This window comes from Delphinapterus leucas, chromosome 1, assembly GCF_059928025.1.
Source record: "Delphinapterus leucas isolate spDelLeu-1000000601 "Yukka" chromosome 1, BTC_Dleu_Yukka2, whole genome shotgun sequence".
NCBI classification, from domain to species: Eukaryota; Metazoa; Chordata; class Mammalia; order Artiodactyla; family Monodontidae; genus Delphinapterus; species Delphinapterus leucas.
The window spans coordinates 48,228,133-48,247,500 of record NC_143129.1 but is presented as its reverse complement, the minus strand read 5'-3'; the positions used below and the strand labels follow the sequence as shown (position 1 = coordinate 48,247,500).

At 42.1% G+C, this 19,368-nt stretch overlaps 1 protein-coding gene across 1 annotated transcript in view; it reads right to left on the bottom strand.

The window, feature by feature from the left end:
• The window catches only part of PROX1 (prospero homeobox 1), a 54,809-nt gene extending 35,768 nt beyond the window's left edge, over nucleotides 1-19,041 (bottom strand). Inside the window, exons 1-3 of the mRNA XM_022593407.3 lie at nucleotides 18,260-19,041; nucleotides 8,703-10,494; nucleotides 1,669-1,776 (exon numbers count right to left, since the gene is read on the bottom strand). Of these exons, the coding sequence (XP_022449115.2) occupies nucleotides 1,669-1,776; nucleotides 8,703-10,427 (1,833 nt within the window). The 5' untranslated portion in view covers nucleotides 10,428-10,494; nucleotides 18,260-19,041. The remainder of the gene's footprint in view (nucleotides 1-1,668; nucleotides 1,777-8,702; nucleotides 10,495-18,259) is intronic.
• Between the last annotated feature and the right edge of the window lie 327 nt (nucleotides 19,042-19,368).

The following is a 19,368-nucleotide window of genomic DNA, read 5'->3' as shown; positions in this document are numbered from 1 at the left end:
GTCTGCATGTCAGTGGTAGATGAGTGATCCCTATGTATGCAGTCTGTAAAGCTCTTTGGCCTTCTGAATGAAAGGATATGGTATTATAGATAATATAAGGTGTTGTTATCATTGTATCACAACACTGCAGATCACAGCACCAAGAGGAGTGAAGGAGGTAACATGGACATCTAAACACACACACACACACACACACACACACACAATAACAATTTTCTCCCTCTCCTCAATGTCCCCCTCCTAGAACTAAAGTGTCGGGAGGATGCCCTGGAAGAAGAACTAGGCTCTAGAAGCTGGTTGGTCCTCAACCAATCGACAAATGCCCTTCAGTTTGTCAGTTTCAGATGGTCCCCCACAAGGTCCCAACCCTGTCCTGGTCTACTGTGGCACTCGACCTTTCTTGGGCTTAATGATTCTTATCCAGCTGTTTAAGTAACTGCCTCTCTCTGCCTTCCCATCCTGCCCAGTTTGCTGGCACTGAAGGAGGAGGAAACATGCCTTCCTTAAGGAGCTCAGCCAGGGAAGGAGAGACATAAAAGGCTGAAGTTGCTGCACGATTTAAAAGCAAACAGGAGGGAAAACAGAACTTTTCTTACAAGGCCAAGTAAAACACCAGTGAAGGCAAGACTGAAATGGGTCGGCCTGCGAAAGGGGCCAATGAAACAACTCAGACATTGGGCACAAAACCCACTGCAGAGAGAGGGGAGTCGCGGAGGAAGGAGCACAGTTTGGCAGCTCGTGGGTTCTCCGTGGCAGAAATAAGAACTTGTACACACGGGGGTGGGCAGGAGAGGGTGGGGGGAAGAGCACCCAGCCTTAATAAACTAATCTCGGCTAATGTAATGTTTATCGAGTTCGTTGGGTAATGATACCATGTGTCTCATTATCATCATCAAAACCCAAAATCTATGTTTTAAAAAGTTACAGATGATTAACACAACATCAAGTTGTTGCAAACAATTACTTAAAACCCGCGCATAGACACAGACGCACACACACACACACACACACACACACACACACAGAACCAGGAGGTCCCCATATTCTGTAGAATGAGGGAGGCTGCAGCTGTAGGCCGACAGCTTTCATATCCTCATTTGAATAATGTGTCCTGAATCTGTCACTTTATTCATTCTCCTTATGCTCAGTGTACTCTACGTCAACAACAAATTAAGTTGTAAATAAGAGACAATCATCACTTTTGTTTTTAAGCAGCTACTGCAGAGAGAATTTCAATGTACGCTCCTTTCGACAGGGGGAAAAAGAGGTGCTAGTGTTTGCTTTCCTAAGCACAAATATGGGGAAAACCAACAGAAACAAAAACAGAAACAGTTTACTGCGGCTGAGGGGAGGAAAATAAAATTCTCTAAAGCACATCCCTCCAGGACCAACTGAAATTTCTTCCAAGGAGTTAAGACACATAAAGACGGAGGTTAAGTTTCCCGGACTAGAATGAAAATCTGTGCGCCCAGTCCTTTCGTCTTAACACACAAGGAGCCTCCTCTTTGCTTGGCAAAGCCTTAGACCAAAGGACAAATGCATTAAATCAATTACAACGTAGGTGTATTCACCAATCAACTCCACACTCATCTCCATTAACTTCCAAGAGTTCAAATCACTACCTCATGCACAGAAATTGAAAACATTAATAATGAAATATGTCCTTACCTTTACATCAGAGAAGTAGGTTTTCAGCATGTTGGAGCTGGGATAACGGGTGTAAAAGAACATGAGCTTTGCTTTTTTCAAGTGATTGGGTGACAATCCTTCCTGCATGTAGGATGCAATTGGTTAAGGAAACAATTTCTTGAAACACAAGCACCTACCATCCCTCCCTTCCCCCGCCCCCCCCCCCCCAGGAATCTGGAGGCCCACCACCCAGCAGCCATAGGAATTCTGGAAGATAAATGGCGCTGGCCATGGAATCCATCACTAACTTCCTGCTGCCTGCTCAGAATGACCACTGCCGGTCAGAAATTGCCAAATATAATGGCGAAGGTGCACAATTTGGTTGCGGAATCCTGGAGACTTCGTGGTGAGGATGGCAAAACATTCCCCCTATTTGAAGTCCTTATGCTATCTATACGTTCACTTGTTGCTAAGGAGACAAATGCACCCAACAGGTACTGCACAACTCTTTATCATGAGAGTTTTTTCCTTCTTCACAATTACAGTTCTGTTTGTTCTCTCCGCTCTCTGCAGATGACATCCAATTATTATACTAATGTACGTGAAAATATAAAATGCATTATTTTGAACACTGTTAGGCAAGCTTCACATCTTACCTTTCAGCGCTAATATAATGGAGCATCTTGACTCACTTTCTTCCTGTCTTATTATTATATCCTTTTAATTGTTTCCTTTTCAGTAACAGCTAAAACTTGGGAGGGGTAGTTTGGGCACCGAGAGAACAGGGAGGGGGTGTCGCTTTTGTTAGAGCAACGATCCAAAACCAAATACAATTTGCCTCTCCTGGATTTATAGTTAACTCCTTTGAGAGTGGCACAGTGGTTGGAGCTAACAAATCAATAAATGTGGGTTAGCAGATCAATAAATGGCCACTTACCCAAAATAAGAAGGTCTATTTATCTGGAAACATCATTACCTTTTAGATCTGTAAACAGCAGCAACTAAAACAGTTCCCAAGAGAATGTGAGGCTAACCATAACAATCCAGGCTTCCTGATTCTCCCCCAGATTCTTGGCACTCCTCAGCAGACTCGGAGCTGGGATGGCTCTGGTCACATCTGTGCCGCAGCCTGGCCCTGCCATTTCCTCAGCAAATTAATGGCTTTATAATTTATCAGAAATGAAGATGCACGTGGAGAAAATCAATGTGGTCCCCCACAAGGTCAATTAAGGGTCCTTCCTAGAAGCTTCTCTAAGGATTTTCTCTTAAAAGAGAGTCTGGGAAAAAATAAGGGGAAAAAAGAAAAGAAAATATGTACGTGTGGGTGTGTGCACACACACACACGCACACGTAAGCACACACACACACTTGGCTAACAAACCCAACAAAAATTTCACACCGTATGAAGGAAGGTCAAATAAACACAGATATTTAGGAAAGGTGAAAGTTTCTAAATTACCATCATCAAGTACAGCATGACCAATCTCAGGAACACAGGGAAACCAGAAAGTTCCTAGAGAAGCATAATCGAATAAATACTGATAAGTTCTTGACTACTTATAACAGGGGGTTTAACCAAATATTCTGCTGAGAATTTGATCAATTAGCATTCCCGTTAATACCACGCAATTTGAAAAAGATCACCTTAGTTTGTAAATTGAAAGGTTAAGTATTGAGCCTTTTGTTTTCACTGTAAATAAACACTGAAGAAAGAAATTTTGATGTTTTATCTGTAAGCCAAAGCAGTTTAACTGAACTTGTGTTTTTGTTTGAGATCCTTAATGATTACAAAGACGATAATTTATGACTGACATACTTCTTGTGCCAAGGAGAGGGCTGAAAGGCCCTCCAGTAACCTCCATTAGACTGAGAGAGGGGACTAAAGGAGCCCGGCACACTTCAGGACCATCTGTCCAAATGGATAAGTGAAATAATAGTTGCAAGCTGTCTCCTATTGCCTCGTGATAAGAGTTTTAGGCAAGTCCAAACTTTGACAAACATCCTCAGATCTGGGTTCTAATCTGTTCTTTCAGAAGGCTACGTCCAAACAACCTAGTACAATTAATTATTAGCAGGGAAAAGTTCCAAACCTTTTCAAATTTGGTCTTATACAAAATGAATTGTTTTGCTGTGGTTCTCAGATAGTTATTGAGCCACCAAAACTTCCTGAAGCTTTCAGTGTCTTTAAATTATGCTAAGATGTTTTCGTCTTTTTTTTATCTAAAAAGACAGAGCAAAGTACCCATCGTATTTTGGTTGGGATTTAGAGGCTTTTTATTTCATGAAAAAAATCATCCTAATTTGAATTTCTCAAGTACTTTTTTTTTGCTTTAAAATGCTTCCTGTTGGAAATACTTGGAATCAATCAGTGGAAATGAAACACAGAATACATCTTTATTTCTTGCTCATCGTGTAATTAAGATAAAATTCCCATAAAATATATGTTTCTAATAAACTATTAAAAATAGCTAATGAAAGATTTAAAAGCCAACAGTTAGATAATCCTTTTTTTTTCTCTTCAAAATAAATCTGAACTGACCAATTGGTTAATTTCCCTTTTAAGTGCTTGTGCTGAAAAGCAACTGTTCTTCCAAGAAAGCACTAGCTGTTTCCAGGATACTTACACACGCACAATGACTCATGATGGAATAGATTCAGTAAACATACAGCTGTACTGAACACGAGCTAAGCTCCATTCAAGGCCAGGAAAGAAAATGAGCACAAATAAATATTAAGGAGGTAAAGGGGGGTGGGGTGGGGTGAGGGGGGATGGAACGCAAACAAGATCTGTCCCGGCAGCTCATGTGGCTTTGCCTCAATTCTCTTAGCCATAGCTTTGTGAAGACAGATGACATTCAATTCTATGTATAATGCAAAATAGACAATAACTGCTGAAACTTGAGACAGCTGCCAGGTGTAAAAAAAAAAAAAAAAAAAAGAAAGGAAAAGAAAAGAAAAAAAACGATGATAAATCCATAAATTAATGAAAGACATCTGCTCGGGAATATAAAAGATAAGAGAAGTAGGGTACTGCAGCTGAACCTAAAATGGTGTGCAAACAACCTGAGAATTTAAGTGTTGTCTGTTTACCAAGCACAATATAACTTCACCTAAACAGCAGCCGCGGGAGAAGCAGCAGAGGCAGCAAAAAGGCAAATGGGAGAATAATAGGTTGCGAAGGCTGCAGGAAGAAAATTCTTTTTTTTCCAACTGAACCCTGAATTGTGACTAGAGGTTTTACATGCTGCAGTTCCAACCAAATGGATCGGGACCACTTGCTTACAATTTCTAAAGTGCTTTGAAACCCAGAGAATTTTAGCTTGCTCCTTAGGCTCTGATTTGCTATGTTTCTAGTGTTCCCCCCTTAGAATCCTTAAAAGGGGAGAAAAGATCTAAACCCTCACATTTAATTAAAGGGATAGAGCAAGTTGTTGCTCCACAAAGGAGTTTAACATAATCGGTGGGATGTGTAGTTTATGGATATATATTTTTTTAATTTACTTAGTCCATAATTGGGGGGAGGGGGAAGGGGAATCCAGAGTCTTCCAATCTTTAATATACATGTTTCCCTACAGCTAATACACCTAACAGAATTCCTATGGCCCCGCACCACTTCCAAAGATGTAAAAGACCAAATTCTGTGGATTACTTCCCATTTTAGAAATTCATTTTTAACTCAGTTTTTCTAGATGGATTTTAGTTTCAAATTATCAAGTCATTTTCCTTTTTGAACTTCACGTGTTTTTTAACCTTCTCCCTAAAAGTCGAACAGGGAGAGCGGACTGTCGCGGAGAAGAGGTTCCGTTTCTTCCCGTGCACGTCTTAAGTGCTTAGAACACGGCGCTTGTGCTCTAATTGGGTGCATGCAAATGTTTGAGGCCCGAACAAGGCTATTTTCCTCGGGATGCAAAGAGGATGAATGACAAGGAACATCAGGAGGAAAAAACAACTGGCTGGAATTTGAATAAAATTCAATATTTGATTAAATAGGTTCATTTGCAAAGATACTGAACACAGTTTTTATATCCAAGATGTGGCCTTCTGGTGCAGGTTCACTGACATTCAGTTTACCATGCACACACATTCACTAGTTCCTTTCTATTAGAAGGGGTAACAAGGTAGTGTGCTCTGTTACGTACAACATATATGCCTAATGTGCTGGACTCAGAATGGATTTCTCCGATAAGCTGGTGTTCTTAATAGTTCTTATCCTGGCTACTTTGTTCAGGGAAACAGATGATGTCTTCTGCGGTGGGAAAGAATTGTTCCTTAAGAATTCAATTATTCATTACAGTTTGGAAAGCCATGGACTAAAAATAAAAACAATAATGACAATCACGAAGGTACCATTTCATCCCATTTCTCCTCATTTCTATTGATCTTTTCTAAGAGTAACTGCATAACAGGTTCACATATGGCCTTGTCTACCTAAACTGAAGTAAGATGACTTGCTGTTATCTTACTTCAGTAAGATAACCAGAATCTCTGGTTCCCAGGGATTTCTTTAAACTAAAAGCTTGAGAATTTTGCCTAGACACCATCAGGTAAGTCAAGGGGAGAACTCATCGCCATACAAGGATGGAGACAGGAGAAAAGCAGACCCAGGCTCTCAGCAAACACTCAGATCCTCACTGGCTTCAGAACTGTGTGAACTCTAGAAAAGGATGCTTGCCTATCTTCTTCCTGAGAAATAATACAGCAAAGAGATAAACGGCTAAAAGGGCGAGATCATAGAAGGGAAAAGGGGAAGAAACAGAGGCTGGAAGGCCGGCATATGGGAGATGTAATCATTCATTGCAGCAAGAGGCCAAAATTATTTAGCTACACAAAATAAACAACTCCAGGTGTAAGCAACTACCATTTCATATGAATACAGGTGTTTCCAAACCGTTGCTGTTAAGCAGAATCTTCTATGGTAAGACAGAGGTGAAGTTATTCCTCTGAAGAAGAAGCAACTAAATTCTCTTTAAAGTCTTTGATATGTATAGAAAGTAAAGGAAGTTCTTTCTATTCAAATCCTCAAAATTCCTCAGGGGATTTAGAGAGGGTGAGACAGTGAGCATAGTCAACACTTAGAGCGATCTAAAGATTTTTTTCTTAGAAGACCCAACTTATTAAAAAAAAAAAGCACAGGCATAATTATCTGGATACGGTGACAAGTCTAAAAAAAAACAAAACAAAACCAGAAACTGGAATCTTGAGTTAAAGAGTTTAGTATGGCCTTATAAGACTTTGAAACCTGGCTTCACATATTCATCCAAACGGGCACGTCCCCTTCCTGTGTGTGTGCGCGCACACAGGCGCACAAGTGAGAGAGAGAGAAACAACCCACCATCACTACCACTGGCTTCAAAATGAAGTAAGGGATCTCTGAGGAGCAATGGGGTCTAGCCCTGGACATGAGCCTGGTATGAACCCCAGAAGGTGCTCTCCTGCAGAGGGTAAAAAATAAACGTTCAAGGTCTGTGTCTATGTACTTTGCCTTTCTCATCACCAACAGCTATAGTCCAATTTGACCAATGTTTATTGCCTGCTTATGATGTGTAAGGCATGGTGCCTGGCACAGCTTTGATTCATGACTGGTGGATTAAACTTTAGATCTCTGAAAGTTAGAAGTTAAATCAGCAACCAAACCAAGACTCGATTTCTATTTACATCTTGAGTCCTCAAATCTTTCTCTCAAGATGTTATTCTCTTCTTCCTCTCTATGGAAAGAGACAATGTGCTTAACTACCCAAGTGTGTCTCATACTTGTGGCTCACATTCACCTTATCAGAAATCTTCACTGTTATCCTGAGCTGGCTGGAAGGAGATGAACTTCATATCAAGGAAAACACATTTCCACCATAGCTGGGACTTTGCACTTACACGGCAGCCTCTGGAGTAGGGTTAGATATGAAAATGTCAATCTCTAGTCATCAAGACGATTGCTCAAAACCCTTAATTTAGCAACAGCCAACTTAATTGCTAAATTTTATATCCATCTGGCAAGTTATAGAAAAGAAATGTCTCTAGTTGCCCCCCAATGCTACTATTCTACTCCCCCAAAACATCAACAACCACAAGATTTTAAAAAATTTACTGAAAGGACCAATTTACAGAGAAAAAAATCGTGAGTTAAAAATAGCTAGAGTTCAGGACAGGTCTAATAAAAAAAATATAACTGGCATCTCTACATAAAAGTCAGGTTCAAAATATAAAAGAGACATAAAAAGAGGCATTTTTAAAGTCGAATACGGCTGAGTTTTATATTTAATTGTGCTCTCTCGCTTTCCAAAATAATTTGCTTTGTGTATGTTAGGACAAAAGATTTCTGTGTATGGCTGAACAGAGGTTAATCATGCATAGAGGCAGCTGCACCAGACCCAAAGAACAGACCTTGGGTGAACGGGAGAGAGATGGATACCGTCTGAATAAATCAGTACCTGTATATTTCCTTTAAAACAAACAAACAAAAGAACACGCCTCACTTAAAGAATAAGGAGAGACTCTAACTCCCTATCCACAACCATCTTTCTCCCACTGCAGCCTCCCATCAGTAGACTGTTCCTCATAAGATTTAATCAGGCCTTCTTTAAACAGACCAGGAGGCTTATAGATTAACTAAAGGGAGAATTCTTCTTATGGAGTCTTAGGGATCTGAAAACTGATTTTTCTCTCTTTACTCTGCTATGAAACTTACATTAAAATAAAACCTGATAGAATTCAATATTACAATGAGATTTTTCTTTTTTTCCACCTCTAAATCTACTCTTGGGGAAAAAAAAAAAAGGATTAGAAGATAATACCTGAAGAAACAGCAGAAAAAAACCCTGCTGCAAAAGCACAAATTAAATACTACCACTTTAGGGCAATTAACAACTTGTGAAAGTTACAAAAATGTTGGTTTCCTGTGAAGCTTTTGTGCAACCAGAAGTGCCACACGCGTGCTGATAAAAGCCTATTACTCTGAAGAAGAGGAAAGACTGCATTCTTTAGTAATCTACATCATTCTAAATAATGTGTAAACCTGACCTTCTGGGAAGCCTTTTTGGTTTGGGCTTGTTTTCCTTGGGGGGCAAATGAAAGGATATTGCACTTCCCGAATAAGGTGAGATTTCGGACATGTCTTGAAGATCGCCACACTCGGATTTGATGAGAGACAAGGAGAGCCCTTCTGCGGTGCTGGGTGGATGTGCTGGTGAACAAGGATGGTGGCTCAGGTGGTGGGATGACATCTTGGTCCTCAGACTCGTGGTCTCCCTAGTTAAGTCTAAGGATTCAGGAGAGGCTCTGTCTTTTCCCGAGAAGGAGCCGGAGGGAGCACCTAATGGACTCTGAAACGGGTAGGCCATCAAGGGGAGGGGAAAGGGGTGGCGGAAGGTGGACGTGGTAAAGCCTGCGGTGGCCGACAGAGGCGACTGGTGCAGGGGCTGGTGGTGACCGCCGGGAGGGGGGCCGGAGGCAGACTGGTCAGATGAGTTTTTGCGGACCACCAGGGGCAGTGCTTCTGTCTGGTCTGTGGAACTGGGCATCTGCACATTGCCAAAGGTGTCCAGGGGGTTCGGAATGATGACATCACCAAAGCACTGCAGGCGCTGGTTGGCGGTGTGGAAATTGTGGTTCTCCCCGTTGACTGCAAATCTGGCCTGGGGGATCTGGAGCGGCGGAAAGACCTGAGGAACCTGGCGAGAGGGTTTGGCGGAGAAGACTTTGACCACAGTGTCCACAACTTGCGACATGGCAGTGTTCAGTTCTTGTTTCAAGGTCTCGGCCAAATGTTTGCCTTCGGGTTGTAAGGAGTTTGGCCCGTGGTCTCTTTCTTTGTTGTTGCCTTCTCGCTTTGGCTTGTTTTCGGCCATTTCCTGCTCCCGGATCAGGGCCCGGGCTCGGTCGATGAACTGCCCCGGGTCCAGCTCGCACATCTCATTGTCTGACCTCCCCACGGAGTCCTGGGCCCTGGCATCCAGGATCTCCGAGCGCATGCTGTCTTCAGACAGGTTCCCATCTTCATCATTTTCAGAATCAGTGCTGTCATAGATCTGGTAGAACTTTTCCTGCAGCTGGCGCAGCTGTTTCTGCATGTCCTCCAGCTGCTGTTTCAGCTGTCGGCGCTCCTCTCGCTTCTGTTCTTTGCGGGCTGAAACCAGCTGCTGGAAACTCTGTTGCTGCTGCTGGGGCAGCTTCTGCTTGCGTTTGTTTTCTCGGTAACTTTCTCGGGGACTCACAGACTGCGGGGCCATATCTCTTTCATTTTCATTGCCCCGTAATGCCACACTGGGGGAATGGCTCATACCCCGGATTATATTCTCAACCCGGGCGCGTTTTGCTCTCAGGTGCTCGTCACATAAGCGATCCATATCAAACTGGCTCATAGTAGGCCTGCCAAAAGGGGAAAGACACTCTGGGGGGCTGTCTCTTGAAGAGTTGCTGCATATATCCTCCTGATGTACTTCGGAGCCTGTACTAGAGAGACCGCTGGCTTGGAAACTGGGCTCCGTGCCACCATTTTTGTTCATGTTATTTTTCAACAGCTGGGAAATTATGGTTGCTCCTGGAAAAGGCATCATGGCATCTTCATATGAGTTCGCCCTCTTCAGCAGCTTGCGGAGTACATTTGACTTTTCCCCATCTGCATGCTGCACCACTGAATACTCAACATCCTGCTCGGAACCTTGGGGATTCATGGCACTAAAAAACGTTGCTCTTGCCTTAGCAAAAAATGCAGATGCTGTCCCTACCGTCCTTTTCACTCCAATGTCAACTCTTCTCCTCTTGGTTTGCCGGCTTAAGAGGGCTGTGCTGTCATGGTCAGGCATCACTGGACAGTTATTGTGCCATCTTCAAAAGCTCGTCAGCTGGGCACAGCTCAAGAATCCTGGGACCCTGGCCAACAGAACAAAAGGACTGATGAATCATTTTCTTTAAATTTCTCCAAATTTCCTGACCTCAATCCTGAATCAGATGCAAAATGCATAGGCTCTGGGATTTATGGCACATTACAATTATTGCAATTTATTATGCACTCTGCTTGAAATGAAACATTTTTAAATATTTCTGCTCCACTGGTTTAAGATGGATTAAGATTAAAAAAAAAAAAAAAAAGCAAAAACTGCTTAAGCACCAGTAATACGATTCTCTTTCACAAATGCCTAAAATGATACTGTTTATCTTCAGAAGAAACAGTAGATTATAAGAACACAGCCTCTGACAACCAATTGATTAAATTTTGGGCACTGAGATTCATATTACAAAAGAAGATAAAAGTGGTCTATACTTAAGAAATAAGGTTAAATTTTGAGGATGCGTGAAATTTGGATGAAAAATTCCATTTCTACGATAAAATTATTGGTGGCTTTAATGCGATTAAGGGGAAAAAATGACTCTAAAAATGCAAATATTTCACACACACCCTTTATTACTGAATTTTAAAACATTTCTGTCATATGTGAAATGGGGAGGAGAACACTCCCATCAGCATCTTTCCAACATAAATGGCCAATTTAGCATGGAAATAAGTGCACAAATACTCATTCTACAAGTCTGCTTATTTAGCACAGATATGTGCTTTTTATTACTAAAATCACATTTGAAGATGGTATCTGTTGCTGGATTTTAATGTAAGTAGGAGAATATTTATAAATTTTCATGATGTCGTTTTTGATGACTTCAATTATTATAAAGTTGGACTCAGTGCAGAAGAAGGACATTGTCACATTTTAGAAATCAATATGTGGAACAATAAATTGAGTTAGGCAAGGACAAATACATCTTCAGTGCTAGTTTTTTTTTCTATAATCTGCCAAAATAATACTTCAAATGCCTAAAGAAGCTCTTTAACATACACCATTTGTGAATCTTATTTCTTGTGCCAAATTAAAGGATGAGGAAAAACACAGGCGGAAGAAAAAGACTGAAGGAAGATATATAAAGAAGAAAGAAAATAACATCACTTAAATATGTGAGAAAGGGAAATACCGTCTCTGTATATGAACTTCCATTGTTTCTTGGGAACACAATATAAAAAGGCACTTGACATTTTTTTGTGACGTTAACCAGCGATGCTAACCCCAAATTTTGTATAAATGTTAGGATGTCGCATCTTTTTGCTTACAATGAACGTTTTATGAAGAAAATGAAAAATTTTTTTCACACAGGGTTTATCTAATATTAAACTTCACGTTTGCTTAACAGAGCACATCTTCACAATAACAGGGTCTATTGCCAAAGGCAGCGTGCAGTGTTTGGAAGAGCTCCCATCTCTTTCGGTTCACCTGTAAAAACATCTACGTGCTCCCTAGGACTGCATCTGTGGCTAGTTTTAAAGAATGACTATCCATGCAAATAGGCATAATTTCAGCATGAAATAACCTGTAAAAATCAAGAAAATGCTCAATGCTTAGATGGCAATGTGTATTTTTTTAAGCGACAAAGATTTCATCATGTAGCCCTTGTTCTCAGTTTTTATATGAAGATAATACATTTAAATAAAGGCTGTATCAGAGTGTCAAGAAAACAACATGATGCTTTTTTGTATGTTTTTTTTGGATGCTTGAGGGTAAAATACTTTTTTGTGTGCCTCAGGATAAAATTTCCTGAACTTGGAATGGAAACAGATCTTGATAACTTCAATGTATAGGGTTCAAAACTGAATTCAAGATGATTGTGACCCCTCACACATTAATAAATGAAATTGGTTTCAGGAATACAAAAATGCAATGGCAATTATTTCACTAACATGTTAGATCTGATAAATCAGGTGCAGCTGTCAGGTGAGAGAAAGAAAAAAGGGGAGACGGAGACAAACAAGAAAAAAGATGAATTATTTTAAAGCTCAGAAAGACTTGCATATTGAGGTGGGATGTCTTTGCGAGGAGGACTTTGTGTGTGTAGATCAGCTTTTCAAAAACAGAGTTTATTGCCATTCTTTAAAAATTTTACCTCTTGTCTTTTTGGGTGCAAATCATTTTCTCTCTAATATCACCTGAAAAGCACATAGCTCACCAATCAAAATGTTGCACAAACTTTCTGCAGTATTTTCTTGCCCTGTTCCTCTTAACATCCAATCTGGGTTTTCCCCCTACCCATCCTTGCTACAGGAAGAGCATCTCTGCAACAGAGGCTCAGAAACAACACGCTGGTGTAAGAGATGAGCACAAGGTCATCCCCAGCCATCCTTCCCTTCCCAGCTGCTATTTACCTCTGCGTCAACTGCACTTCCTCTCATCTAGCCTAGGTATCAACAGCTGCATCCCTACCTCATGCCTGAGCCAAGGGGAAGGCTGTGCTCTTCCTAAGGTGGAGAGAAATCACATTCTCATCTTCAGTGGAGAATACATGTTAATTAAACGTGCTTGTTGGGTCTTTTAAGAAGAAAATATCCTGTAACTTCCCTCAAATTCACCGAACGAAACTGATTTTTGCAATTTTCTTTCAACTGGTCAGCATTCTTGGATTAAATAATGATTTGTTTGTTTGGGGCTAAGAAAATTTAAATATTTTGGGGTCTTATTGTAAAATGTACAGCTGAGACATAACAATCAGGACAAAACAAATGAGAAAACTAGGAAAAATTATATAATCCAGCAAGACAAGGCATTATATTAGGAGGCGTGAATAAATAGATCTCTATGAATAGCTTTGACCTAAACTCAGAAATAAAGGTATAGTAGTCATACACATTGGGATTATAACCCATGAAGGCTATAGGCAAGATTAAATAATTATAACTGGCGGACTGTAGTACTTTATTAGCATCATGTTTCACAAACAAGATATATATATATATATATATATATATATATATATATATATATATATATGAATATTTTACCGCAGAAGAAAATGCATTGTTAAATGACTATAATGTAAATTAAATCACTTGAAAACACTTTCAAAGGTGCTTCCATGATTTCCCAATTCAGAATTTAGAGAATGCTATGCAATTAATTTATCACTGATATCATCCTGTCCATTAAGATTTTTAAAAATTCCTTTATTTCTCAATATATGTACTAAGCCATATGTTTCAACTACAATTATTACTGATTCTTATTATGTTTTAATTTTTATATTAATTTTGACTTTAACCCAGCGATATGAACCTTTTGATCAGCACTGGTGAACATCAGTATCAGCAAGTATGCAGAAAAATACTGACGTAGCATTTGAACCCAAATGTATTATCGATTGGATACACATATTCTATTCCTGTAAACTCCTCTGTAATTAATATGAAAATCTACATAGAATATTTTTATTATTAAATATTGTGTTGTACCACTTGGCATCTAACTACATAAACACTTTAATAATTCCTATACGAAGGGTATCTTAACATTAGCAGATTCCTCCCAGAAAAAGGTAAGAACGTTCAACTATGATCAAGTCAGATTTTAACTACTCCAAAAGATTCTTCATTAAAATCTGAATTATCTGGAGAATGTCAGATAAGTTAACATGGAGAATCCTAAGGAAGCTGATGACAACGTTAGTAGAAAAGAATTTTCAGGGAAGCATTTCAAAGGAACACTGCAGTGTGAAGTAGAAAGTGCTGAAGTGTTCTGCTTTAATAAAGAAGTTATTTGGGGAAGGGGATGCAACTTTTATGCCTCGATCTGGAGTCCAGATTCTAGACAAAGAAGTGATCACTATGATTACTACTCAGGTAGTTCAGTCAAATCTTTCATGAGAAGGGGAAGGGTAAGGTTGGCATGGTTTCCTGCTTGGATGATTTAGCCTATCTGTCTTTGTTGATAAAATGATTTGAAGAAATTGCTCAAGCCTACCCTTTACTTCTTTTAGAAAACAACCTTTGAGTGGGCCTCTGATCTACTTGGGTCAAGCCGCTTATGAAACTGCAAGTGGAAGAACACTAACAAAGAACCTTGTAAATCCATCTGGAAATCAGTAATTCAAGGGGGGAAATCAGATGATTTGATTTAGGTACTCCCCCACCCCTGCCCTTTACCAAGCTGTCCCCTTCACTGTATTTAAGAGCTCATTTCTGCTAATTAGCAACTTTTCCTTTGGAGATGTTTCTGCTCACTATCAGGCTAAGAAAGTCTTTGATGTTTATTGTGAGGAACCCACTTGACATTAGTTAATACTTAAATTAACTAACATTGTATTGTCAAAATCTTATATCAGGTTTAAATTTTCCTATGATAATAGAGATCTCAAATCAGAACCATTTTATCTTAAATTCCTCCATTCTATCAAAAATTTCATACATTTTTCACCTGCAAGATGAACACAGAGTATTTTCTGAGACACGCCTAAAATATTAAAAAGTAATAAGTCACCAAATTAGTAAATAAAAGAGAGTGAGAAATAACTTCAAGAAGAAACACTTACATTTATTTTTTTCTGAAGAGAATTGAAATACTCTAAATGTCCTTTGAAGCTTTCGAATACACCAGGCAATAAGGTTTTAGAAATTCCTTACGTATATGTCCTTTCCAATTTATACAGATACTTAATTAGAACCCAGTAATAATATATCATGCACAATCCATCTTCATATTATAAAATCAGTAACATTTTATAATCTTTTGTTAATCTTGAACCTAAATATTCCTTATATTTACAGTTGCAAATGCAAAACAATGCCTCTAAGAAATTCATGAAAAAAGGTCTATTTCATTTTGAAAAAATAAAGAGTACGCCTGGAAGCTAGGTTATGTTTTAAGATTGTAAGTGCTACTTATAGAGGAAAGATGCAAGGGAATGAATAAAGTGAGAACAAAGATGCATGTGAGGTATGCATGACTTTTTCCCCACAAGGTCTTGGTGATTAACCTAAATAGAATTCTGCACAATGGACATATAAAAATATCAATAAGTGCCAAGCACAGATAACCCTTATTAAAAATAAAGCAAATGACATATCCATAGATGACATTTTAGTTATGAAAGAACTTCAAAAGCATCCAAAGAAAGTATTAGGAGGAACTTGGATGTTTAAGTCAAAAGAATAAAATGACACATACTATCTCATTTTCATGAAACAAGGATGATCACCCAAGCCACCAAACCAACCAACAAAAAACCATTCACCATCTAATCTATTTCTATGCAACTCAAGAAGTAGCCTGTTTAAAGAAAAAAAATTAAAAGGTCCGATTTTGAGAATCCATATACTGTGCTTACCCTGAATTCTCAACAGCTTCCCTCACACATGAAGGCACAGTCCTTACTTTCATCTATTTTACTATTGCAGAAACAGGTCCATGTTGTAGCACATGGACAGGTTAAGCAAATTACTCCCCTTTTTCTTCTTCACCACCCACAGCCCATTTCATTTTGAAAATGCTCAGAAGTTCTTGCAAGAAACTTCAGAGAACTGACTGCCTACATCTTGCATCAAATAGAAAAGCACAGTTACCTCTCACATACTTGAGATTTTCCTTCTCCATCAAAGTAATAACTAGGACATCTGGCACATGTCTGGTACAATGACAGGCTCATTCTACTTTATGAGAGTATTTAACATACGACCTGAAAGAGTTTATGCACATACCTATTCCTTCTGGGCAGGGAGAAAGCGCGCTAAAGAACATAAGCTTTAAAAACAGTAACACTTTCAAACTGACTTTGGTATTCTTGGCAGTTACACACACCATCCATGGATGTCCAAAGCGCGCGCGCGCACACACACACACACACACACACACACACAACAAGACGGTCTCACTACTCCCCCCCCCCCGAATGCCCCCAAAGACCTGGGAAATAGGCGTAAACCAGAGGGAAGCGAAGGGAAAGTCAATCTCCCTCCACCTGCTGCCTGAAGTGGGGGTACTTTCAGCTGCCTGGCAGACAGGAGCCCGAGACACAGCCTCAGCAGCAGCCTGCCAACATCCTTAAGAAAAATAAACAAACACATACCAACTTGTCCTCCACCCCCAACCAAAGAACTCACATGGCAGGGCTCAAAACATAACAACAGCGCAGTTCCCATGAGCCCGGACAATCCTATTAACCAAGGCAACCATAAACCCATAAACCTCCGCAACCCTGGAGCACACCCTGAGGTCTGGAACTGTACAGACACACACAGACACAGAGGAAATTTGCACCTGTCTTTCTTGACATAACACACCTGTCAGGCCCTGCCCATGGCGCAGCTCTCGGCTAATAGACCTTTGTCTACCTAATCCAGGAAAGGACATTATTATAATTTTTTTTTTTTTTTTGTAAAGGAGGTTATAGATGGGAGAGAAGAGGTGGGGGGGGGAGAACAAGACAAGAGACTTCTAGCCTTGACTTTGAGAGCAGGCCACCCTGTGCTTGCACTGTTATTATAACCTCAAGGAGACAACACAGACCTTCTGGGAAAAATAAAAACAAGCAGGTGAGTTCCCAGCCTTCCCCCAGGCGGAGTGGGTTCTGGATTGCCAAGAACAGAAGTTTCACACTCCAGCCTGCCTCTTTGGGCTATTTAAGACTGTCGCTCAACCCCTCCTCCCAGGTCTTCTGTCGGCCAGCCTGGAGGACTCTCAACTTCCGAAAAAAAGCTGAGAAGTGCGGGAGACCTGTGAGTCTCTCTCCAAAGCTACTCCCCCTTTGCCTCCCTTCCGCCCCCCGCCCCCCGCCCCCCTCACCTCGCCCCTCCAATCCATACCTTCCACTTACGTTCAGTTTTAGCAGGAGGAGTAAGTGGCTGGCACAGCAGAAGAACCAACAATTTGCTAACCTGGGCTTTGGGTAATGTCTCCCCCCAGCTTGCCCCCGTCGTCCCCCTCCTTGCCGGTTCAGGCAAGATAGCAGCTCTTCTCGCCCCCTCACTATTCTTCCCAGTAACAATCACTCTCACCTCTTCACTCCTCCCTCTCCAGTCCTCCGGAGTGGGGCAAAATTGCAGGTACCACCCAGACGAACCAAGATCAGATCGAAGCAGCCCAACCACGTCGACTGCCAGCGGTGACTGCGAGCACATCCGCTGCCCGAGAACATCCTCTACCCCCACCCGGACCTCGATCTTTCCATCCTCCCGCCGCGCTTGAGCCCCAGTCCTCCCACCACAGGACCCCTGAGGCTCCCGGTGCCACCTTACCCTACTCAACTTGACCTAGCCCTGGGTCCTGGGAGCACAGGGGAGGGGCGCCGTGCTCGTTTCCCAGGACCATCTCTCCATTGCTCCAACCCTGATTTCAACATTTCGGCTTCGACAGCGTTTTGAGAGGAAAGTAACAGAGCGCCCCCCCCCCCACACCTCCCTCTCCCTTCCTCCCTACTCCCTGGCCCTCTGCTGGGGTTAAAAAGGAGAAGTGAAAGGTATGCAAATGACAAGCAAATTGGAAGATCCTGGAAGAAAGGCAGCTATAATAAACAAGACAAAGAGCAAGGACGTGGGGACTAGCCCAGGAGTTTTCACCGGGGGAGATGGGAAGGATGAGGCTGGGAGGAGAGCGGGGATCCAGACGAACAAAAAGCGACCCGGTCCCCCTCGCGGTCCTCTCTCCTGGGAAGAGAGGGCAAGAGAAAGAAGGAAAGGAAGGAAAAGCCTCCTCCCCCTCCAGAAACAGTACACAAAAGGTGACAAGATCAGCGACACGTCCAGCACTATCAGCCTCCCCCCTCTCGCCAACACCACCCCCCAGCCACCAGCAGGAAAGAGAAAGAAAGAAAAGCCGAGCGGATCACTTACTCGTAGGAACTGGGAGAGGCGGAGCGCTGAGTTCCACTGAGGCTTCTGCTTAGAAACTGTTTAGACACTATTTTATTATGATTCATTTAAAGAACACCATTTTCTCCTGGGGAGGGTGGAAAGATGTTTACACGAGTATGAGTAATGGGAGTCTCTTTTCTTTTCTTCTCATTCAAGAACAAGCCGGTACAAGTGATTCTGGAAAAGGGGAGGGGACTCGCGAGGGGGAGAAGATACTTACTCGGTGCAGAGAGCAGTGGGACCGAGCCTTTTTTGCAGGCGGAGAGAGGAAAACACGCGCGCGCACACGCACGGTGAGATCTTGCGGGTGATGAATATGATAATGGGACAAGGGACGGTGAGTCCGTGCGGGAGCGCGCGAGCGGGCCGACGGGGAGAATGAGGGGAGAGAGAGGAGAGGGTGGGCAGGGAGAGGAGAGGAGGGCAGACAAGAAGAGAGGAGAGAGAGGAAGAGAAGAGGCGAGAGGAGGAGAGAGGAGAATAGGAGAAGAGAGAAGAGAAGAGAAGAGAGTAGAAGAGGGGAGAGAGGAGAGGAGAGAAGAGGAGCGAAGCGGAGAGGGAGCAGGCGGACCCGGCGAGAGCTCTTTTGCGCCGCTCTGCTTTCCCCGGCTGCAATGGTGTATTATTTCAGAGCGCTCCCTCAGCTGAGGGCTCCGCTCCACAACAAGATTTACTTTAAGACACAGCTGAAGGAAACAGGAAGACTGCACGTCACAGTCTGACTGACGTACCCGGCCCCAGCACCCAATCGCGAGGCGCCTTCGGATTCAAGGGGGGATAGCGAGGCAAGAGAACTTGGGAGGAAAAAAAATATAAAAGGGGTGGGGGTGAGGGGCTGGGAGGAGAGGAGGGGAGAGGGGCCCCGCTCTCCCCTCCCCCGCCTCCATCCCCGCCCCCACCCCCCCTCACCCGCGCGCAGCCACTGCTTGGGGGCGACCGGATCGCCGCGCCCGGGCCGGAGCGAGCCATCTGCGGGCGCTGTGCAAAGCCGGCGACCGCGCGAGCGCCGCTCAGCTCACACTCGCTCTTCCAGGACGCAGGTCTTTTTTTTTTTTTTTCCCCTTCATTTCCCAGATACAGCTGATCGA